At 34.6% G+C, this 23663-nt stretch overlaps 3 protein-coding genes across 4 annotated transcripts; 1 reads left to right on the top strand and 2 right to left on the bottom strand.

Moving 5' to 3' along the window:
• Positions 1–1063: 1063 nt before the first annotated feature.
• Positions 1064–9810, bottom strand: LOC133317214 (alpha-soluble NSF attachment protein 2). 2 transcript variants are annotated; one of them, XM_061519051.1, is made up of 9 exons: positions 5626–5954; positions 5028–5077; positions 4845–4917; positions 3701–3780; positions 3322–3473; positions 2676–2835; positions 2545–2592; positions 2258–2338; positions 1064–1336 (listed from the first exon to the last, which is right to left on the bottom strand). In XM_061519051.1, the coding sequence occupies exons 1-9, from the start codon at positions 5768–5770 to the stop codon at positions 1256–1258; spliced, it is 870 nt and encodes a 289-aa protein (XP_061375035.1). In that variant the 5' UTR covers positions 5771–5954; the 3' UTR covers positions 1064–1255. The 2 variants fall into 2 exon arrangements, with proteins under 2 accessions (XP_061375035.1, XP_061375036.1); XM_061519052.1 differs by lacking the exons at positions 5028–5077; positions 5626–5954 and adding an exon at positions 9787–9810 and having other exon boundaries at positions 4845–4909.
• On the top strand, positions 8259–10463 carry LOC133317213 (amino acid transporter AVT6C-like). Its single transcript, XM_061519050.1, has 5 exons — positions 8259–8670; positions 8961–9113; positions 9237–9440; positions 9536–10001; positions 10117–10463. The coding sequence occupies exons 1-5, from the start codon at positions 8310–8312 to the stop codon at positions 10241–10243; spliced, it is 1311 nt and encodes a 436-aa protein (XP_061375034.1). The 5' UTR covers positions 8259–8309; the 3' UTR covers positions 10244–10463.
• Positions 10464–13388: 2925 nt separating this feature from the next.
• Positions 13389–16068, bottom strand: LOC133317279 (uncharacterized). The gene is made up of 6 exons (XM_061519138.1): positions 15921–16068; positions 15663–15729; positions 15203–15310; positions 14995–15093; positions 14162–14287; positions 13389–13872 (listed from the first exon to the last, which is right to left on the bottom strand). Exons 1-6 carry the CDS (start codon positions 15948–15950, stop codon positions 13727–13729), a joined length of 576 nt encoding a protein of 191 aa, XP_061375122.1. The 5' UTR covers positions 15951–16068; the 3' UTR covers positions 13389–13726.
• Between the last annotated feature and the right edge of the window lie 7595 nt (positions 16069–23663).

Genomic DNA, 23663 nt, shown 5'->3' on the forward strand with positions numbered 1-23663 from the left:
GATTCACTAAATCATGCTTCTATTCAGTGAATAATACAAAAAAAATAAAAAAATAAAAATCGGTAAATTAGTTAAGTGATGAGTAATATTTTAGAGTAAATACCATTTTTAGTCCCTAACAAAAAACACGGTCCCCACTTTAGTCTTTTATAAAAAAAAAATTAGTCAGTTGGTCCCTAACAAATTCAAAGTGGATCCATTTAGTTGAAATCGTGGTCCCTCACAATTATAAAAAAGACCCATATTAGTCCCTCAAAAGGACTAAAATGGGTCTACTTTGAATTTATTAGGGACAGCTGACTAATTTTTTTTTGTAAGAAACTAAAGTGGGGATCGTGTTTTCTGTTAGGGACCCAAAAGGTATTTACTCAATATTTTATTAAAAAGGTACGATGTTATGATAAATTGTTAGAAAAAATAACTGCGATTGTTTAGTTGTGATTAAAAAGCTATAAGACGAGTAGATAATTGACCCAAATATAAAAAATAGCAGCATTGGAAATGCATTTTCAAGTTTTTTTGTTGGAATCTTTACTTTAGAAAAAGAAATTGAAAAAGGAAACCCCACGATGAATTGTCGGCAAATGGAAAAAGAAAAAGAAGAAAGTGATAAACATCCAACTTGAGTGGGGGTATTATCACCGGTCAATTGAGTTATCATTTCTTTTTTTAGCGGTGATGAAAGGAAGGTATCAATTGCGAACCCTGCTTTCGCTTGCACAACTCTCGTCATTTAAAATTTTGGGCTTTTCTAGATCAGGGTAAAATCATGCCATCAGCCTTTGAAACTATATAAATCTATTTTGTGATGGTTAGTTTTTTTTAATTATGAAAAAAATATTTGTCATTTTAAAGGACAAAATTTGTATCATTTTAAATAACACAAAATAAAATTACTATATTTTAATAATTTTTTATCATCTCTCTCCTCCACAACATTCTCGTTTTCCCTGTCTTGCTCAGTTAAAATGATACAAACTCATTTTTTAAAATGACAAACTTATATTCTAACAGGTCTGCAGAAACGACGTGTATAACATGAAATGATAATGTTTTCATTCATGATTGGATAAGATCAGACTCCAGCAACTTCATTAAAAACTCTTGTATAGAATTCGGTCAAACCAATTCAATAGAAACCAAAGCACGTACACTCTCTAAGTAGGTGTGTAAGATGGAACAACAGGATAGACAAGCATAGTACAAAACAAATCATCAAACATTAAGTCCAACCATAAGAATACTAAGGTGCAACTCAAGTAAGATCATCCTCCTCAAGTTCTTTGGCTTTCAGCTTTTCCTTCACCCTCAAAAGAAGTGTTGTCTTCCAAGAATCCTGCACAAGCAAACGGGCAATCTTGATGAGCCACTGACACTTAGAGCTACTTATGGAATGCAAAAGAAAAAAATAATCAGTAACAAGGTCAGACGTTGAAGTCAATAACATTTCTAAACTCATCCAGACCAGTTAAGTATGCCTGGGCACAGAAGGACAATTACAATATCCAGTATTTCAGAAGCAGCAATAATACAGGAAAAGAACAAGGTACAGAAGCGAAGAAAACACAACCTCGTGTTCAACGAGCATAAACGTTCAAGAACTCATAAAACACAGGAAGAATAACAAAGCTGTCTATCATAAAATTCAATGCATGTGTAACACGAGAGAAACAAATTATAATTTTTCCTTGATTTTCTTTTTTAACATTTAAAAGAACCAACAGGGAACTGAAACCACTAGCTGAAATAACTGGCCCACTAAGCATCTCACAATTTTTAGAATTTGATGAAATGAAGAGAGTAAGCTCAGAACAAGTTCAGAAGCACTGTGCTGTAACCCATCTCTTTCAACTGTGAAGTTGAACAGTTTAAAATGACGAAAAACAATAAATGTTTCTAAGCATAGGCATGCTGAGATGGGTCAAATCAAATCTTACCAATTTTGGCGATATCTTTTTACTCATTATTTTAACATTCCAAACCAGACTGTTCGAATTCAAATACATAATACATACCAAATGAGCGACAGAACATAAAAAAATTCACTGTAGGTAATCAAATAGGAGAATTTAATTTCGGGGGAAAATTCCAATCCAGTGTAAGTTAATGAAAATATTTCCATTTAATTGTTGTAAAATGGGGAATTCAGTTATGAAAAATTATGTTTATTCTTTCATAAAATGTAAAAACTACATTGGAAATAATTTTGTTAAATACCAATTATAAGTCTTCCCATTTCACAACTTTTGGAGCTTACCAGAGGGGTCATGCTATCAAATTCCTTGACAACATCAGTAAACTTCACAACATCTTCTTCATCAATTGCAGCAGCAATATCCTACCCACCAAAAACAAAAGTCAGTATTTCATCTTGCAAATATATGAATAAAGAATCAGTGAATAAAATAATCACTATGTTATATAAATACCAAATTTTATAAAACATTATGATAGAGGAGGCACGTACTACAATGTCCACATATCCTGATCCAATTTACTTGGTCATCAAAAATTAATAATGAAATTCCAGAACTAGTGACCTACCACCAATAATCTATATTCGCGTGTTCCTGAAAATGTTGGATCTAATTCCTGCAAAACAAATACATATCCAAAGAATTAACAACTAGTAAGATGCCCAATCTCAAGATGTGAAATGTTGAAACATCTTAGACCTGATATCTCTCTAATGCATTGTTTATAGCAATAGCATCCCCTTTACAGAGTTGGCAAATGCCAGCATTAAGAAGATGTCCTTTAACTCCATACTTCAGCAAATTATTGTTGAGAGATTGGCGAGCTATCTCTTCATAAATCTCAATCGACTTCTGATATCTGAAGAATTATGATGAAATAGAAGCAGTTAATATTCAATTCAACATAACAAGAAGTCTACAATAAAGCTCCTTCCATTTAAAAAATAAAGCCTGGATTTCTTTAGCAGTTCCTGCTCTAACTAGAGCACATCATACACATTAATATATGACTGAGACCAAATGCTGCAACGGACTGACTTTTATTAACATCATTAACAAGTCAACATAATATGGATTGCGGAAAGAAACATGCTACACTTCTGTTAATATTATAGATCATAATGATAAATTGTGAAAAGTCAAACAACCCACAGTGACCTGAGAAAATGTTAACCTGGGCCGGAGAGCAGGGGGGAGAAAAGGTACTGAACAAAAAGAAGGCCAAAAAGAAAATTCCACGAATAAATTACTAACCAAATAAAGAAGAAATCCATGCTGAAGAAATATTATTCAAGCCATCACAATAATAACAGAGATAAAATACGCAGAACATAGAAAATCTTACTGTTCCAGCTGAGCAGCAAATTGGGCAACTTTTTGTTTGCACTGGTTTGCAGAAGTTGTAACTTCTTCATTTTGAAAAAAATCAGCTGATTTTTCAAAGTAAACAACAGCCTGCTCAATATTCTGTTCAGACTCATACAACTCAGCAATTTCCTGTGTGTATAATAGTAAAACCCAGTTATGACATGTTCGCGGTGATTCTGGTAATCTCTTTACTGCAATGGATTCAATTACACATATCCAGAAGCTGGAAATGGGTAAAAGAATACCTCAAAAAGGATACCCAAGAGAAGGGATGCCATTCATAACCAAATATGCATTCCAAGCCATAAACTTAAATGATCATACTGAAAAGTAAATCTAAAGATACAGTGATATACCTTCAAATATCTAGCAGCCATAGAGAGTCTTCCAATATCACAGAAAAGATTTACAGCATGGTCTAAGCAAGATACAGCCTCTGTATTCAAAGCGAGCAAAAGGAACTGAACATTAAAGATGTTATCGTCTTCATACTAATGCAAGTGATGACATGCTAACACATGCTAGACTGCTTTATAATTTATTCCAGCTTTAGTACGTAATTATGAAATCCAATCTAATGATAATCAGAAAATAACACATCAAAATATGATATATGGACAGCCATAAAAGAGAACAATCAGATGGGACTCAAATGTAAGCAACTTACACCTGCAGAAATTAATATGTGAAGCGAAGTATTTATACATTTGGAAAATTGAAAAGCTTAAACAATGAGATTATGAGATAACATTAGAATTTCTTATATCATTTGACCATGCACAAAGGCTGCAATTGTTTTATTTGATTTGCATTAAAAAGATACAGAAAAATATTATGGCTAAAAGCAATTGGCCTTGCTGCATGCAGTCAAGAGCAGTATTTAAAGTAGAAATCATAAATGAGAAAGAATATATCGCTATCACACACCAAAAGAAAAAGGGAAGAAAGAAAAGAATGAAAAAATTGCAAATTCACAGCATCTGTCAAGTGCACAGCGGATGATGAATGCAAATAATATTAATTATTTTTTAGGTTTAAGGTAAATATTGGTCCCTATAGTTTTTATTCATTTGGGTTTTGGTCCCTGTAGTTTCATACCATTAGAGCCCATCACGAACAAATACCTTAATTACTTAAACTACAGGGACCAATCCTTTATGAAAAATAGTGACCATTTACTTTTGATTAATAGAAACTATAGGGAACCAAAAACCAAAAACCAAATGAATGAAAAATATAAGGACTGATATTCAACGGTAGGGACCAAAAACCAAAAAAATGAAAATAGGGACTAAAAACCCAAAAAAATACTATAGCGACCAAAACTCAAATTAATGGAAACTATAGGAACTAAAATATATTTTAAACCTTATTTTTATTTCACAGTAAAGTTTCTTTTGCATAGGATTTCACCACAGTAGCAGGTTTAACATAAAGGGACTGCATTAGCAACCAGAAAAGAATTCTAGTACATGTAACGGTAACCACTTACATACATACCGTTTATATTAGTCTTTTTGTAGCAATGAGCAGCGTCAACATAAGCCTGCGCAGCTTCATGCTTGCTTTCCAACTAGAAACCAAAGACAAGAATGTCATTGCAGGCTTAAAAGAGAGAACAAAGGATGCAAAAGAGATACAGCAGGATAGACCACATTCCAAAAATGCAATCCTGTTTGTTACCTTCAAATGACAATTTGCCAACTTAAGGTATGTCGATCCAGCTTTGTCCCCTGAAAGACCAAATAGATAAAATCAAGAACAATATAAAGAACTATTCCATCCTCGATTTCAAAGTTAGTCACATTTAACAAAAATAAAGTGAAAAGTAATCAAAGTGAAGATGAGCAACTACAACACAGAGAGCATGGTTAATCAGTTCGCAGATAGTCTTGATTGTCACTAATGATAATTACCAAACAGTATCCACTTCTTTCATTAATGAAAATCTCATCCCTAAACCTAAAACGATAATTACAAAATTCCATAACTCTAATTTCTATGCAACTAATTGATTAATAAAAATCAGGTTAAAATATTTTTCCATTAAAGTCAGATTAAAATTATACTTCAATTAATTTGGGGGAAAACTAACTAAACAGCAGCTATATATTTCGAATCGGAAATCAGCCATCTAAAATCAACACTCGCTGATGATAAAAAAAACAGTAATAATAAAATGAACGAAAGTGGAAAACACTAATAATTTACGTTAATTGACATTTTCTTGAGACACGAAATTGAAATTAAAAGAAAATAGAAAAAAAAGGAGAGAAAATACATGATTTAGCGAGCTTGAAGGAATTAGCAGCTTTATCAAAGAGATCGGAAGCGTCTTCGTATTTGGAACCGAACAAGCCCCAGCCGGTGAGCTTCTTCTCAGCTTTCTTCTCGAAATCTTCGGCCTTCGCTAACTGATCGGCCATTTCTCTCAGATTGGAATGGATCAATGAAGTGTTGAAGTTGCAAGGAGAAGAATAAGATTAATATTCATAGATATTACAGATAGACTTTGTTGACAACCAAGTCCAAAAACCTGCAAATCAGAAAAAAGAAGCAACGTAAAGGGTTTCAGAGACAAATGTCAATTTTGGAAGAAATTTTTTTTCCCTCACGCGGTCTGTTTTGGGCTAGTTCCGGTTTTTCTTTGTTTTGTATTTGGGGATGAACCGAAACCCTCCATTTCAATTTGGGCTTCAACTTCTTGGGCTCAATTGGGTTATTATTTATATTTCAGCCCGAAAACAAAGGGGATTATTGAACCAAACCAGGCTCAGTTTTTCTTTTGTATTTTTCAAGCTAAATTACTCATTTGGAACATATAAGGACCAAAAAAAATAAAATAAAAGATTTTATATTTGGAGCACATTAAAGGTGAATTGAATTATTTTTTTGTTATTAATTTATTCTATTCCACTTACTTAGAATTTGTCAAATGATTTAACTAACAAAAGTAAAAATATTAGTTTCTCAACAGTAAACTCAAATAGAGTAAAAACGTTTTATGGGGATTGCTTTGCTGTGGTCTTATTTTTTTTACATTTTCTTCCTCTTACACGTAGAAAAGAAATTAATCTTATACTCACGTTCAAGATATATTTTTTGGTGGACTTGGAGCATGGTGATCCCTTCCCAAAATAAAAAAAAGGAAGGATTGAGAGAAAAAGAGAGAGATAAAAATAGAATAATTTTTTTATTTATAAAAAAAGCATAACTGAATAAACAGTGGGTCTGGAATATAATAAATTTTTCCAGCATTTATAACAAAGAGATTTCATGGCCATGAACATAAAAAAAAAGTGTTTATCATTTTAAATAACATAAAATTATGTTATTTTAAAAGAGAGATTGACACAAAATAATATTTTTTATTTAAAATTTAAATTAAAAAGAACCACTCACTTTCTCTTCAATGATTTTTATTTATTGTATCTATCTCTCTCCTAAAATGATATAACTTATATCCTTTAAAAGGATAAAAGTCGAACCTTAAAAATAATAAAGAATCATATTTTACTCATAATAATTTTGTGCGTTGAATCCTTGTGGATCAATTTACTTGAAAAAGACTAATTCAAATTTTTTATGGAAGGGCCAACGTAAATTGACTTTTCTTCAGATTAGACTAACAAATTCTGACGAATTTATTATCCTACAAGGTATTTTTATTTTATTTGTAGTTATCCTACAAGGTATTTGATTTTACTTACAAGGTTCTCAGGTATCATCATCTGTTTGACATGTCAAATCTTATATCTAGAAAGCGCGATTCTTTCGCTTCAATTGACTATTAAGTAAAAAGGAGTAGCGGTAAAAGCAGTAGTGTTACTTACGTAATTATCTTAATCTAATTAATGTACATTTAGCAGTTGCATTTAAGAATTGATAAAAATTGCATGTATAAAAAAAGAAAAAATTGCTAACCACGTGAGAGCTTCACTAATGTTTTTCTAAATCAATGAATTTAAGATACAAATTGCGTGGGGTTGTTAGAAGATTTGTTTTGGATTGTTTTTGGACGTGGAATTAAGCATAGAATCTTTAGATTCAAATACAGAATTCAATCTAATCAATTTCATGCGCATAACTTCAAAGAAGCCACTAGGGAGCTCAATTATGGTAGGTAGTTCAAATCAAACATAATAATTATATCTGGGCTGGCCTTTGTTTATAGCATGTATAAATATGGTTTTTTCACATATAAAATTAAAAAAGAGTAAAGTAAATTAAATAACAATTTTAATGATGAAAACGTGCTTTGCTCCAGCCAATTTAGTGGCAGTTTCACATCATCACCTATTAGGCCATTTGCCCGTCCACATTCATTTAGTATTTAAAAAACATATAAATGATAACTACAAAAATATAACCTAGATATATTTATGCATTATTAGACATTTAAATAGAATATTTAAATCATAATCATAAATATTATTAATTATGTAACACACCGTTTGGATGGGCTTTTTTCTCTCCAAAAGCTGTTTTTTTCTTAAAAAAGCACTTATCATATTTAATTCGTTTGGATGTCTGCTTTAAAAAAAAGCAGAACTCACAAAAAAAGTCAAAAATTTATTTTTTACAGAAACTAAAAATTTTAACTTCTAAAAAAAGTAGAAGTCAAAAATTATTATTTTTTTTAAATTAAATATTTTTATAAAAATATAAATAGATTTAACTTTTATAAAAAATAATTATAATACGAGGAAGAGATAAAAATTACAACCAATACATTAATACAAGCAGCTCCCCAACCCAAACTTCCCTCTTCTTGTCTTTGACTCAAAATGCCTTTATATAATCGAAAAAAAGTGCATTTTGGTAATTCAGTAACTTCAATTATTGTATCCAAAAAAAAAAAAAAAACTATAAATAGAGAGTAACGTCTAATTATGCAAGACAGCTTATATCAATTCTAGACACCACCACCTCTCCTTTTCCAGTCTCCACAATTTCACCGCCGGGATGTCTCCGGCCGCCGGAGTGAACGTCCCGCTCTTGCCGGATTCCAAATCAGCGGCGAAGCCGGCTTCTGTCTCCGGCGCCGTGTTCAATGTCGCCACCAGCATAATTGGCGCCGGCATCATGTCGATCCCGGCGATTATGAAGGTTCTTGGTGTGATTCCCGGTTTCGCCATGATTCTGATCGTTGCTCTGCTGGCTGAAGTTTCGGTGGATTTCCTCATGCGGTTTACAAATTCCGGCGAAACGACGACGTACGCCGGCGTCATGAAGGAGGCTTTGGGTCCACCGGGAGCATTAGCCGCGCAAGTTTGTGTCATAATCACCAACGTTGGGGGTTTAATTCTCTACCTAATCATCATCGGTCAGAATCAATTTTTTTTTTTTTTTTTTTTTTTTTTTTTACTCTTTACAACCGCTAGTAAAATATTTAAAAAGAAAGAACAAATTTGTAGAATTTTTAATTGTTGGTTACTTACGCCTATTATGAAATTTTCAATTTGGTTTTTTAGCCAAAACCCAGTTTGAGTGGTGAAATTTTTGCATAGAAAAGCTTGGTTCTTTTCTTAAATTTTCATTCTTTTGGTATCAAAAGAAAGTTAATGGGTTATTTTCTTAATGTTTGGATGTTACTTGATGTTAATGGAACATCAGGGGATGTGTTATCTGGAAAGCAAAATGAAGGTGAAGTTCACTTGGGCATTTTGCAACAATGGTTTGGAACTCAATGGTGGAATTCCCGGGAATTTGCTTTGCTTTTCACCTTGGTCTTAGTTATGCTTCCATTGGTCTTGTACCGACGTGTAGGTTAGTTTTAACTATTGAATACTTTGTTATAACAATGTTTTCTAGCATTTCAAATTGGAAGAGATTCAATGACATATCATGACTAGTGTTCTTTTTGGTTTTATGCTGTTTTGAAATTGGCAGAGTCCTTGAAGTACAGTTCTGCAGTATCAACTCTTCTTGCAGTGGTATTTGTTGGCGTATGTTGTTGGTTGGCTATTGTTGCTCTGGTGCAAGGAAAAACACAAACTCCAAGATTGTTTCCTCAGTTAGACCACCAAACCTCCTTCTTTGATTTGTTCACTGCAGTTCCCGTTGTAGTCACGGCCTTCACATTTCATTTTAATGGTACTTAAAAGTTTGCATTAGTGAGTAGTGCCTTTGCTCTTTTTTTCAGGGCATAACTAGAAAATTTGTGTGCTGATTATTGGTTTTATTTGCAGTGCATCCGATTGGGTTTGAGCTTGCCAAGCCATCTGACATGACAACAGCTGTTCGATTAGCATTAATGCTTTGTGCTGTTATCTACTCTACAATAGGTCTATTTGGGTACCTGTTGTTTGGAGATTCAACCCAGTCAGACATTCTCATCAATTTTGATCAGAATGCTGATTCTGCAATTGGTTCCTTGCTCAACAATTTAGTACGTGTAAGCTATGCACTCCACATCATGTTGGTATTCCCTGTCGTGAACTTCTCTTTGAGAGCCAACATAGATGAAGTCCTCTTCCCCAAGAAACCCCTGCTAGCCACAGACAACAAAAGATTTGTGATCCTCACTCTGGTGCTTCTAGTCTTCTGTTACCTTGCTGCTATAGCAATCCCAGATATTTGGTACTTCTTTCAGTTTCTGGGATCAACTTCTGCAGTGTGCCTTGCCTTCATTTTCCCTGGCACTATTGTTTTAAGGTAATCTATCTCCCATAAGCTTATATTCTTATTAACTTCATATCAAATATGACAAATTGAAAAGGAAAATAAATGAATAAACCGGGCTGGTTATTTTCTTTGTTTCCAATGACAGGGATGCTCATGGTATATCAACAAGAAGGGACAAAATTATAGCACTGGTTATGATTATACTAGCTGTAGTGGCAAGTGTGATAGCCATTTCCACCAACCTGTACAATGCTTTTAGTAGCAAGTCATAAAAGTTGGTACTCTCTTTACTTCCCTTTTATTGATAGTTTTATTAGAGGGGAAGGTAGGGCTGGTGGTGGAGGGACGTATTTGGTAGATGTGGCCTTGTGGGTCTTGTGTTGTTTTGGTGTTTTGGATGCCTTGTTATTTGTTGTAGAATTCATATATCTTCAACAGAATTTCTGTGTAAAATATCAAATATCAAAGCAATGAAATCCAAATGTTCAGTTGAAGGGTAAGTTTGGGTCACCATATCTTACAAGGTTGTGCCGTGCAAGGATCACAATATTAGTCACTTGTGTGTGAACCTCTTTATTGTTTGAATGGCGTATGAAATAGAATAGCATTTGGCACTTAATATATCTTTTTATAAATTATGTCCCTTTCATTAGGGCCTTACTCCCATGTCATACTCATGAAGACTGGGAGTAGGGGTGCTAAACAAATCAGGGGCCTTTGGCTCGGCTCGTGAATGTCTGATTTTACATGTCTAAAATTGGTTGTTGGCAGCAGATTTGAACTTGTATAAAAGCTCGTTTAATAAAAAGGCCTCAGGCTCCAATTCAAAAGCTCGGTCTTGGAGCCTCTCTGGCTGGCCTAATATATTATTTTTTATTTTTATTTTTTATTTTTTATACTACTTGTAATAGCTTTCTTTCTCCTCAATCCATTTCACCTCATTTTATTGGTTAAACAGATTTTTTGAATGATTTTGTTCTATATTATGTTGTTTGGATATACATTAAATTTATGAATATTTATGAAATTACTAGTGTTGTTGATTGTATATTCTGTTTGGATAAATTTTTGTTATCTTATTTCTTTTAAACAGACTAACAGGCTAAACCAGGCTTTTATTTTTTTGTAAATAAGTCAAGCCACATGCCAATAAGTATATTTATAACAGGTAACATACTTGGTCAAGCTGACACATTTAAACAGAGACTTAGCCTTTTAAGACTAAAGCTCGGCTCGGCTCGACCCGTTAACACCACTAACTCGGAGGTTGTGCAAAACTGCAAATACTCTTACCAGGATAATGTTAGGGCTTATATATATATATAAATGTAAATAATAAAAAAATATATATATATATATATATATATATATATATATATATATATATTATTTACATTTTAATTGTCATTCTATATATATATATATAATGACATTTATGTCCAAAAAAACCGTGTATTATATTATATAGAATGTAGATAATGATGTGCGTCGGTGTTGTGAACGTGGAAACCGTGTATTATATTATATAGAATGCAGATGATAATGTGCGTTGGTGTTGTGAACGTGGATATGGTCGCATTATCTGAAAACACCTAGATAGTGACGGAAAGATATGATATTGGTATTGGTATGTTGTTGTTTTTTTTTTTTAATTTAATAGATACTAATAGGTATCCTCACACAATCTTTTCTGACCACATTATTTTTAAAGTACAACTGAGAAGAGGCATATTTCCCCTTGCTCTAAAGGGATCCAAGGATTTGCATTACTCAATGATCGAACCCTGGGCGCATTGGAATGTTGTTATAATTGCTATTTTCTAAGAGCGTTCGCAGTATGGGCAATTTCATCTAATCCCTTTGATTTGATTATTTAATCATCTAGTTGGTTTTAATTTTTTTTTAAAATTCAATCCAATCCAATTTTATTCAATTTTGATTAGATTGGTTTTCGACTTCTAAAAAAACCTAAAATTTCAGTCAAACAAAATTATAAATCACTACCAATATCAAAATAAAATTATTCAAAATTATAAACCACTGAAAAATTCAAGTCTTTCATACTAAAATAAATCTTAAAATTCATGATGAGTTAAAATAAATTAATAGATAATAAAAAACTAAAACAAGATTGCACTTGATCCATATCTCCTAGGAATAAATATTTAGTGATACTGTTGCACCAAAGATTCAGTACATCCTACTAATAGAAATATTACACGTAAGTTAAAGTTTTCTTTTCTCTTTCAAATTTTTCTCTCCCCTATAATGTGTAATGCTCCCATTAGTGGGATGTACTGAATCTTGGTGCAATAGTAGCAGTTATTCATCTCCTATGTAGTCTGGGACAGTGTCACATCACATGCTATCGCATGGGCAATTCTATTACAAGTCGAGTCAACTCTCTGCATAGGCCCTATCCTCGTGGATAGGCCCTATGGGATTAATTGCACTGGATTTACAGGAATCAGAACCTTCACATAAGACCTTATTGTTAATGGGCTGCATGGCCTAATTTCCTATGTTAGCAGGTTTCAAACCCTCGAGACATATTTCAATAATAAGTGATTTTGAGAGAATACGAAGTTAAAAAGGATAAAATGCGTGTACATATTATTTTCTAATTACTTCTTTCTTGTTCGTCTCCAACAACCGATGGCGGTGGAAGATTAGGAACACCAGTGTTGATATACTAATCTCCTTCGTGAAAGTTTTTGTCAAGTTGCTTCGCTTTTAAATCAAATTGTTTAGGATCACAAACCAGGTTATAATCGAGTACGGATCAATCAAATAAGAAAACCGTCCAACCCAATACAAACCCTTAAATATTAATTTGATTTTCTCAATGCTTTATTTAAAAAATAAATACGTGTACAACCTGATTACCTGAATGGACACGATCCGAATTTCCTCAAGTTGGTTAAAATTGGGTTTACAGTTTTTCTTTCTTTCTTTTCAAAGACTAATCCAACCCAAGCTAACTTTGTTTAATTGATTTAGACATGTTCTGTTGTGGTGTCAAGTCGATGACTGGTATATTGATCTTGGATTAAGGTGTTCTCTTGGATATCTATAGATGAGATACATTCGAGTTAACAAATCATTCTACACAACATAGCCAAAGGAGTGAAGCGTGCAAAATGACAACATAATAATAACAGAGAAAAAGATGTCGATACATTTAGATTTTATTTCTTTTTATAGAGTTTTACTTGTGGGTAGTGTAATTCTGGACCTTTGATGACTTTCTGAGGGCCCGTGTCCAAATTCATAGCTGTTGTATTAGGATTCGTGGCAATCAAGGATTCTTTCCTTTATTTCCTTTAGTTTTAGTTTCCTCTTTCCGTAGCCCTCTTTAGGGCCTTCTAGACTATACGCCTCTAATATGGGCCCATAACAAACCTAAATTTTCCCATAAATTAATCCAACCTTAAATTTTCCCAAGTTAACCCCTGGCAGAGCTTGTTGAAAACACATGAAGCATTAGGAAGGCAACCAAAGAACCACAACCTTCCTCCAGAGTCCAGACCACATACAAGACAAGTAAATGATTCCAGCAATGAGCAGCAAATTGCACATGCGAAATGAAAAAAACCAAAATAGTAGTTGAGCTATAATCTCCTATTAGATTTAGTCAAAAGATACACAGCAATTTCCAGTCTTCCTCACACTGGCCAGCTTACTGTCTCATATCCTGATTTTTATATGCTCCAAACCAACCCCCCAAAAACACAGGCAAGAACCTCAAGTAAAAGTCATGATGACACATCATACCTCTGATCCTGGAACCTTTTCATCAAGCTCAACTTGAATCTCTCGACATCTGCATCCTCAAGTGAATTTGGTGCAGACCTAATAATTGAAATGGCCCCAGCACGATGCAAGGATGCAAGAACTTCATCTATAACAATGAAGTATTATATCCCAATTAATAAAAACAGATAAGAGAACTACTAATTGCAGAACCGGGCTGCCCTATTTTACTAAATGGCTAACATTTCTGGTTCACTATTTAGGTAGGACCACAAAGCTACTATTGATCTCAATTATCTACCTCTCCACCAGCATGTTAATAAGCATATTTTTTATTAAAAAAAAAAAATTAGTCTACTTAGAATAAAAACTAGCAAGTAATATGCATAAAAGAACACTTAAATAGAATATATAAAATTAAGACTTTAAAGTGCCACCTGAGTGTGACAGTGCATCAAGAGCATTCAACGCTGTTTTCCGTGTGCGGTCATCTTTAGCCGTGCTTAACATATTTAAGAGCCCATCAACTCCACCCATCTCAAGTATCTTCATCCTTCTTTCATCTTTTGAGCAAAAGGAAGGTGAAATTTTTTGAATATAAACTTATGCAGGAATGGAAGATTTTAAAAAGTAATAAATCACCAAGTCCTATCCTTAGTCAGTTTCATGAGATAACTATCCACTGGTAATTGAAAAACTATAGATAGACAACAATAAAATGTTACGAGCATACAAAATGTAATTAGATACTCAATAAGTAGTTACCTAACATACAAACTAGCTAAACCATGTCAAGGAAACTTGCCGGTTACAGAATAGAACTCAATTTTGTATCATTACAATATATGTGCTTAGTCATGAAAGAATTATAACTGAGGAAAAGGTAACTCTTTTAGCTGTCAGATCCAAAAACAGCAGCTCAATTATAATCATAGTAACTATTTCATGATCAATTCAACAACAAGGTCTCATTCCATAAATCATTTATCTAAGTTCAAAATCTCCTATCAACTCTCCCCTTTAACCAGAATTTTGTCATCACACGAGCAAGCTGAGATCAATACAAAAATATCACTAATATAAAGCAGAAGGATAATGCAAATATGCTTGTTGCAAGAATAGGAATCTTTTCTGCAAAACAACTACGCTAATAACAAATGACTAATACCCCACAAGGTGCTTCAATATATATGTGTGCCAAAGAAATCAGGGTCATAAAATATTAATAGCAGGCGATTGGTGACAGAAAGACATAGATAACGCAAATTACCATCCATTGCAAAACGAGCCAATCTAGAAGCTCCCATCCTTTTAAACAAGGGATCTTTGACACGTAAAAGCGATACAGACTGCTGCATCAAATTCTCTCCTGAAAATTATTAAGTTAACAACACAGTCAGGCTTGAACCACCAAGTGAAAATGAAGGCTTTTCAAGTTGAAAATTGCTGCAGGACAACTGCTGATAGTTGGAAAATACCCATGTAAGGAAAGAACTGGTATCCTGCCACAATTGCGGTCCCAAAAAATAGTGTCTTTAATAGCCACCCAACTTTTCTCTCAGCTTCATCCTCAATGGATAGCTCATCTGGGAATCAAAAGAGCTACTACAAGTGAAGTTGAGTAACATAACTGCAGCTCACACAAAGAAACCAAAAATTGAAAATAAAAAAACCATTTTCTTTGTATTTTAAAATTCCACATTTTGACATAATTATTCAATCCCAGAAATTCCCCAAAATCAAAATCAAGTACCTATCATTTACTACTAGAACTACAAGTACAAAATTCCATTTTTTTTTTTTCACAATAGATTAGTCATATATAATTTCGGGACCTTCTCATACTCAACAATATGATTTCATAACCGAACCACTTGGTCATACATTCCTATAATTTTTTATTTTCAAGTAGGGATAGAAAAAAACACAAGGTCATACCTTTGACATTATTTGATGAAAAATTACGAGGTCGCAGATTGACCCCAGTTCTTCTTCTACATAAATACTGAAAAAACGAGGGGAAAAAAAAAAGAGTTATTAATAAAATAAATTAGTTAATGGGTACCCACTACCCAGAAAACAATTATCAAATTCAAACATGAAATGAATTTGTAAATGAATAATGAAGAAGATGGATTGTACAATTAGGGTTAAAATTGATCAGAAGCAAAAACAGAGGATTAGAGAGAACTTTACATTAGAGAATTGAGCTGCTAGGGCGCGCATTGTGCGAAACGTGCTGAAGCTCAGAAGTCACAACACTCGCTTGCTCAAGAACCGAATACCCATGAATATGATACACATCACAGGGTCCAGACCCGAGTGTGTAATTCGGTTCGGGTTGAGGGTGATGCTCGATTTGACCCGGGAGAGAGCTACGATTTTTTTTTTTTATAACAAGAGAGAGCTACGATTTACGACTTAGGAAGTCAGTATTGCTGGCCATGAGAAGAATGGGCCTTGAAGCCCAATTATGTGATTTTAGGCCATGAGCTTATCGGGCGCCGTAGAGTATTTTTCAAATTATGTTAATAACATAGGATAAGTTATTTTGTCTACTCTCAATTTGCCTACTCTTTTTATTACCATTCAATTACAATCTAATCCAACGGTTCATATTTACGAAATAAATAAATCATTTTTCACCCTTTCTTTCTCCTCAATTCTTCCCACATCCTTTCTCTCTCCTCTCTTTTCTCCCTTCCTTTTGTTGACGATCCTTTATTTTTATTTTTATCGTTTGATGGTTTATTCGTTTTATTGGTACGCTCTAATTTTTTTTATTTGTTTTGAGGGTTTATGATTACAATTTCCAGATTCATTGATATTTGATGGTAATCTAACTGATATGAAATCATATAATAACTTGATTGTCTGGGAATCAAATAAATATTTTTTATTGTTTATTTTTTCTCAGATGCAATATATTGGGATCCCAAAAGTCCTCTTTTTTAAAAAATATATATTTTATTTGTTATTATTAATTATCGTCAGTGATTCTGTATTCTACCTTTTGAATTTATGGTGTTATGTTGGTTATTTGTGAAACAGGAAGTGGAGTTGCTGGAATTGTGACCCTTGAAAAGGTTGTTCGAAGTGCATTAAACAAATCGGATTCAAAGATATACTTTGTGTTCATAAGTAGGGAAAGAAATTGATAAATTGAAATTGGGAATATATGTAATTAACTAAAAAAAAATCAAAAAACCTTATAAGGATCGTCAGATTAGTTTTGCAAAAAAACTTGATAAGTTCCACACAAAAAAAATGAAGCTACACTGTCCTGCGTTCACCCGGCGACATACATCAGCGATAAAGATGATGAAAAAATAGGTATAGCAGAAAGGAAGAAAGAAAGGAGAGGAGAGATAAAGGATGTGGGAGGAATTGAAGAGGAAAAAAAAGAGTTTATTTTATTTCGCAAATATGGACCGTTGGATTAGAATGTAAATAAACGGCAATGAAAGGAGTAGGCAAAGGTAGACAAAATGGGAGTAGGCAGAGTGTTGTAAGACCCGGCTCGACTCGGCCGGGTCGACCCGGGACCCGGCGACCCGGTCATCTGACCGGTTCGGGTCAAGTATTGGACCGCTTATGCATCGACCTGGTCAAAATCGGTGACCCAGTGACCCGGACGAGTCATGCATTTAAAAAAAAAACAAATAAACAAAATTGTTTCATCTTGTGAGAAAAAATGTAGAACTCATTTTAATTTTTTTTTGTAATTTTATTTGCTAGTATACTTTTCTACAATGACCTCCAATTTCAACTTTTAATACTGAAGCAATTTGCGAAATAATAAATTAAGAGGTTATAACATATGTCATTTTTTTGTAGTAAAAATGACATATGTCGCTTTTAATGTAGTTGAATTTGAAAAATATGAGTTCAATGTCATCGAGATGTATGTTTATAGGGATTCTAAGTTGCAATTTAAATTGAAATTGAAATAGTATACATTTTTATTTATTTATGCTTCATATTTTTGAGCTTATTTAATGAACCTTGTTTAATTCATTTTAGATATGGAAAATATAATTGAATTTACATGTTCATATTTATATATATATTTATATATCTATATATATCCGGGTCAACCGGTCCGACCAGTGACCCACCGGTCCGACCAGTGACCCAATGACCCAGTACTAACATTTAATGTGCTAATAGATGTAATCGTAACCCTATTGTCACCATTAATCACAATATCATATGATTTTGAGTTCAATTTTTGGGTATATAGTTATTTTAAAATTTTGATAGGAAATTTTTTGCTACTTTTATAGTCTTGCTTGCCCAATTCAAATTAAATTTATTGAGTAACTGATGAACTAATGCAGAAATAAAAAATACTAAATTTATTTCATGTTATTAGTTTCTACGCACTGTTAGGTTCTGTTATTAGTTATTGGGTGTACGACTCTACTAATTTTTCTCATATTCTCTCGCCCTATCATGATGAGAAAATTGACTTCAATTTACCAGAAAAAAAGGAAAAAAAATTGACTTCACGACTAGAGTTTTCTAGCTCTCACTTTTTTCTCTTGTAAGACTACCGCTCAGGCGCTCTCCACTGGTGGATCAACTTACGACTTGGAGTTCATCGTCCTGAGTTTCATACTTTCCGTTCCTTGAGTAGCCAAAACAAGCCGGTCTTTGTTTATTTATTATTATTTTTTCCCTAAGGTCTATTTAATTTACCTTCGCGTAATAATATGTATAAAATTGAGCAAGAAGGAATTTTATTTTTTATTTTTTGAGAAGCGAAAAGGTTGCTTTTCCCGAAATAGAATTCAGAAAACAACTTTTTTTGTGAAAGTGAAAAGAAAATCTATCGATCTATACATAGAGAATTTTAACCAATATTGTATAAATTGGAAATTTTTCTATAAGTGGTCAATATTAATTTATTTTTTTGTAAAATTAATCGGATTATTAAGTATTCAAATTTAATTAATATGACGAGTTCATGATGATTATAACGACAGAAGAAAAAAGGGACAGGGATAGGGCATAGTTGAGACAATTCTTCATAAACATTAATGGTGTAGAAAACCACAGAAGCTTAAACAGCCACTCATTGCCACAGTTAAAATATTAGGTTAACCCAATTTTTCACCAACGTTTCATATGATCAATGATTGCTGTGGTTCTCATATTGGACTACAGCCCGACACATTAGTGACCTGGCCTGCCTCGGCCTTTTTACTTGGCAGGTTTGGCTGGTGTAAAAGTTTGATTACATGACTGGGCTGGAGTGTTAATGTATTAAGCCTGGCCCATGAGCCTCCAGGCTGGCCCAATTGTTCACCTTCATAATTTTTTAGCACAGCCTACGGGAAGACTGAAGGAAGAGTGAAGACTTCAGAGAACTGAAAGAGGGACTCTTCTCTAATTGTTCGTGCAGCTCTCTCCCTCACATCGAATCTTGTGCACGTGCAGTTCTAGCCTCCAGGTGCGTTCTCCCCCTTCTCTCATAGCGTTATGGTTCCTCTTTGTTCTTTGTGCGTTTCACTGTGTGTGGGTCTTTGGATCTTTGTTCTTTGCTCATTTCACTGTGTGTGGGTCAATGGCTTAATTGTTTGTAGATCCAAACCTTCAACTCCATCACTTTTCTCCCTTTTTTGCATAATAAAAAACATAGATGAAAATCAAGTAATTACATGGTAGATTAGATTTTTTTCAGAAAAAATCTAACAAGAAAGAGAAATTGTGTTCTTTCTCTTGTGGGGGGTTCAGATTGCTAAGAGATAGATGAATCTAGTTCTGGTAATGGACATGTTACAAGGTACCAGGTTTGGACAAAAAAACCTTGAAAGCGTTGACCAGCGACGCCTCAATTTCCTAAGATGGATGGGTTTAGATTCTGATGCGAATTCAAGGATGGGAGAGGAGTTTTTGGCAGATCCATCTTGTGGAATTGACCGAATCACAGCAACCAGTGGGGCAGTGCTAAGAACTTCGATTGATGTAGAGGGTCTTCCCTCTACCTCTAACCAGATGGTGTTGGATTCGGTGTCAAATGAGGCTTCGAGCTCGCTAGAAAATTGCGGTGTTACGGAGAATTTAGCTTGTGTGATAAAGAAATGACCTGATGGAACACGGTATATTGTGGATAAACTTGGTGATGATGGAACTCTTAGTACACTGCGTGTTCTGGGTTCCAATCAATTGATTAACTTGGAAGAGTTTCAGAGAAATATTGGGCCATCACCGTTGGTTTGAGTTTAGACGAAATGAAAAAGCTTGCAGAATCAATTCAGTACCCATCTTGTCCAAACTCAATATATTATTTTATAAAAAGAAAGAGAAAGAATATACCCATCTTGCATAATCAATTAGCTTGTATTTATTTCATTCGTTTCTTTTGCATTATACTTGATCAATGCTTTGGTTAAGCAATTCATAAGATATAATAGTAAGAAAGACTAAAGCATTCTACGATTTGTGTCAATTTATATATAGCACAAAATTGAGTAAATGAAAATGGGTTGTAGAATGACATATCTATGTTAAATTAAGGTTATTTGTCATATGAAAAATCTCTTATGGCAACAGTACGTGTATGTAATGCAACTTTATTGTTTAACAAGATATTGTTTAACGTAATTTGTTGTGCTATTTTATGGATTTTTAATATATACATGCCAAGATTTGAATATAGAATTTTGATATAACATCAAATGCATTTTCATTTTCAAACGGATGGCTTCTAGTTCTAATCAAGATGGAAGCAATGATGTTGAAAATGAACCAGTCCCACAAGGTGAAGAATCTGAAGATCCAAGCTTGGTAAAAAAGAGGCGAAAAACTTCTGCAGTTTGGAATGGTTTCCATGAAGTGGACATCCTAATGTTGGGCGTAAAGCAGTTTGTAACTATTGCAAACAAAAATTTGCAACTGGTGGAGTTGGAGGTAGCACTAGTCATCTAAGGAGGCATTCACAAAGTTGATTGTCTAAGAAATTGGACCAATCAGGTAAGAAGCAGACCGCTTTAACATTCCAGCCTACAGGTTCTACTTTGAATCCTTTTCTTGCACCTGGAGGAATGTATACCAATGAAAAGATGAGAGATTTTATTGCTACTGCAATTATGACTCACGAGTATCCTTTCAGTATTGTGGAGGACGATGTATGGATGAGGGCCTTTAAGTTTGCGAATGTTGATTTTCAGAAAGTTTCGCGTATTACTGTAAGAAGAGATTGTATTGCATTATTTGAGGCAGAAAAGAAAAGTCTGAAGGCTTTATTGGGAGGTGTGAACAAGATCAGTATAACCACTGATATATAGAAGTCTAGTCACCAAATATATGAATATATGGTCATCACAGGCCATTTTATTGATTCAGAATGGAAATTGCAAAAACGAGTGTTGAGTTTTGTTAAGGTTCCACCTCCAAGGCGTGGAGTTGATGTTGCTGCTGCAATTTTTAAATGTCTGCAATTATGGGGAATTGAAAATAAGATATTTTCAGTATCTGTGGACAATGCAGCCTACAATGATGTTTGTATCAGAAATTTGAAAAGCACATTAGCAAGAAACACTAACTTAGTCCTCGGTGGATAACTATTTCATGTGAGATGTTGTGCTCATATATTGAATTTGCTAGTGTAACATGGTCTTAGTCAGATCAAAGGTATCATTGAAAATGTTCGTGAAAGTGTCAAATATGTTAATCATTATGCCTCAAGATTGAAGACTGTAACGCCCGACCACTTTCAAGAATCAATGACTGTCCCCACACACTAACACGAGACTTTTCAGTGTGCTTTGTCCTCACTCGCACACTTCCCGGGAAAACTTCCCAGGAGGTCACCTATCCCAGAATTGCTCCAAGTCAAGCACGCTTAACTGTGGAGTTCTTCCGATCCGGGCTACCGAAAAGTAGATGCATCTTATTAGTATAGGTAGTACCAATTAATTCTTATAAGCCATTCCTAACTGTACCGTCCCATACCAGCACAGTCTCTGGAATCCCTCTCTTTCGGGTGTTGATTCGATTCATTCATGAACCCCCAAGCTGCAAGATTTGGCATGAGTCGCTCATTGTCTGTGCCCTTTCGCACCGGCGATCACTCACTGCCCTTGCCAGCTCTTGGGATGTTACATGCCCTCCAGCTTCCGCCTGGTTCGTCCTCGAACCACACCGTACTGGAAGAGAGGCCTGCTCTGATACCACTTGTAACGCCCGGCCACTTTCAAGAATCAATGACTGTCCCCACACACTAACACGAGACTTTTCAGTGTGCTTTGTCCTCACTCGCACACTTCCCGGGAAAACTTCCCAAGAGGTCACCCATCCCAGAATTGCTCCAAGTCAAGCACGCTTAGCTGTGGAGTTCTTCCGATCCGGGCTACCGAAAAGTAGATGCATCTTATTAGTATAGGTAGTACCAATTAATTCTTATAAGCCATTCCTAACTGTACCGTCCCATACCAGCACAGTCTCTGGAATCCCTCTCTTTCGGGTGTTGATTCGATTCATTCATGAACCCCCAAGCTGCAAGATTTGGCATGAGTCGCTCATTGTCTGTGCCCTTTCGCACCGGCGATCACTCACTGCCCTTGCCAGCTCTTGGGATGTTACATGCCCTCCAGCTTCCACCTGGTTCGTCCTTGAACCACACCGTACTGGAAGAGAGGCCTGCTCTGATACCACTTGTAACGCCCGGCCACTTTCAAGAATCAATGACTGTCCCCACACACTAACACGAGACTTTTCAGTGTGCTTTGTCCTCACTCGCACACTTCCCGGGAAAACTTCCCAGGAGGTCACCCATCCCAGAATTGCTCCAAGTCAAGCACGCTTAACTGTGGAGTTCTTCCGATCCGGGCTACCGAAAAGTAGATGCATCCTATTAGTATAGGTAGTACCAATTAATTCTTATAAGCCATTCCTAACTGTACCGTCCCATACCAGCACAGTCTCTGGAATCCCTCTCTTTCGGGTGTTGATTCGATTCATTCATGAACCCCCAAGCTGCAAGATTTGACATGAGCCGCTCATTGTCCGTGCCCTTTCGCACCGGCGATCACTCCCTGCCCTTGCCAGCTCTTGGGATGTTACAAAGACTTTCTGTGATATTGTTAAGAAGATGGGTGTAAAAGAAAGGAAACTAGTTGTTGATTGTCCCACTAGATGGAATTCAACATATGAAATGTTGTCTGTTACTTCTAAATTTAAAGATATTTTTCCAGAATATAAGGAGTGAGAGCCACATTATAATTATTTGCCATCAATTGAGGATTAGGAAAAGGTTGAAAAGGTATGCCATCTTTTAGAAGTTTTCACTCATGCTACTAATGTTATGTCAGGTACTCATTATCTTACAGCAAATTTATATCTTCCTGAAGTGTTTAGGGTGAAACAAGTGATTGATGTTGCAGCTTAAGACAATTATGATTTTATGAGAGGAATGACAAGGCTTATGAAAGATAAATTTGATAAATATTGGGGGGAATGCAATATGTTGATGGCCATTGCTAGTGTTTTAGACCCACGATGTAAATTCCATGTGGTGAAAATTTGCTTTCCAGTTATATACAAATCAGAATATGAGGCACAAATTAACATGGATAAGGTGAGTGAAGCTTTAGAAACTCTGTATAATGAATATTCAGCTTTAAGTTTGCAAGAATCATCCTCTGATAGTCAAGTGGGATCTAGCATGAATGTATCCTCTTCTACTTCCTTTACTCAAGTTCCACGTGGCTCTACCTCTGGGTTTGACCAAATCATGAGATGGTGCGTGAACAGGAATCTATTCCTACAGCAAAGTCAGAGTTGAAGTCATATCTTGAAGAAGGTGTTTATGAATATCATGAAAAATCTCATCTTTCATTTGATGCCTTAGAATGGTGGAAGAGTAATAGCTTAAAGTATAAAATTTTATCACAAATAGCAAGAGACATATTTGGTGTACCAATTTCTACAGTA

The sequence above is a fragment of the Gastrolobium bilobum genome, unplaced genomic scaffold (assembly GCF_033153095.1).
Source record: "Gastrolobium bilobum isolate Gb01-03AN ecotype WA unplaced genomic scaffold, APGP_CSIRO_Gbil_v1 utg1269, whole genome shotgun sequence".
Taxonomy (NCBI): domain Eukaryota; kingdom Viridiplantae; phylum Streptophyta; class Magnoliopsida; order Fabales; family Fabaceae; genus Gastrolobium; species Gastrolobium bilobum.

What these genes read in the sequence shown, in the direction of transcription:
- LOC133317214 (XM_061519051.1), bottom strand. Translation starts at nt 5,770, where the DNA reads ATGGCCGATCAGTTAGCGAAGGCCGAAGATTTCGAGAAGAAAGCTGAG. An exon ending in CTTCAAGCTCGCTAAATCAT is followed by an intron (nt 5,078 to 5,625) that starts GTATTTTCTCTC and finishes TTGGTCTTTCAG; the next exon opens with GGGACAAAGCTGGATCGACA. An exon ending in TGGCTGCTAGATATTTGAAG is followed by an intron (nt 3,474 to 3,700) that starts GTATATCACTGT and finishes TTATACACACAG; the next exon opens with GAAATTGCTGAGTTGTATGA.
- LOC133317279 (XM_061519138.1), bottom strand. Translation starts at nt 15,950, where the DNA reads ATGCGCGCCCTAGCAGCTCAATTCTCTAAT. An exon ending in TTCATCAAATAATGTCAAAG is followed by an intron (nt 15,311 to 15,662) that starts GTATGACCTTGT and finishes TTTGATTCCCAG; the next exon opens with ATGAGCTATCCATTGAGGAT. An exon ending in GGCTCGTTTTGCAATGGATG is followed by an intron (nt 14,288 to 14,994) that starts GTAATTTGCGTT and finishes TTTGCTCAAAAG; the next exon opens with ATGAAAGAAGGATGAAGATA.
- LOC133317213 (XM_061519050.1), top strand. Translation starts at nt 8,310, where the DNA reads ATGTCTCCGGCCGCCGGAGTGAACGTCCCGCTCTTGCCGGATTCCAAA. An exon ending in TCTCTACCTAATCATCATCG is followed by an intron (nt 8,671 to 8,960) that starts GTCAGAATCAAT and finishes ATGGAACATCAG; the next exon opens with GGGATGTGTTATCTGGAAAG. An exon ending in CTTCACATTTCATTTTAATG is followed by an intron (nt 9,441 to 9,535) that starts GTACTTAAAAGT and finishes TTTTATTTGCAG; the next exon opens with TGCATCCGATTGGGTTTGAG.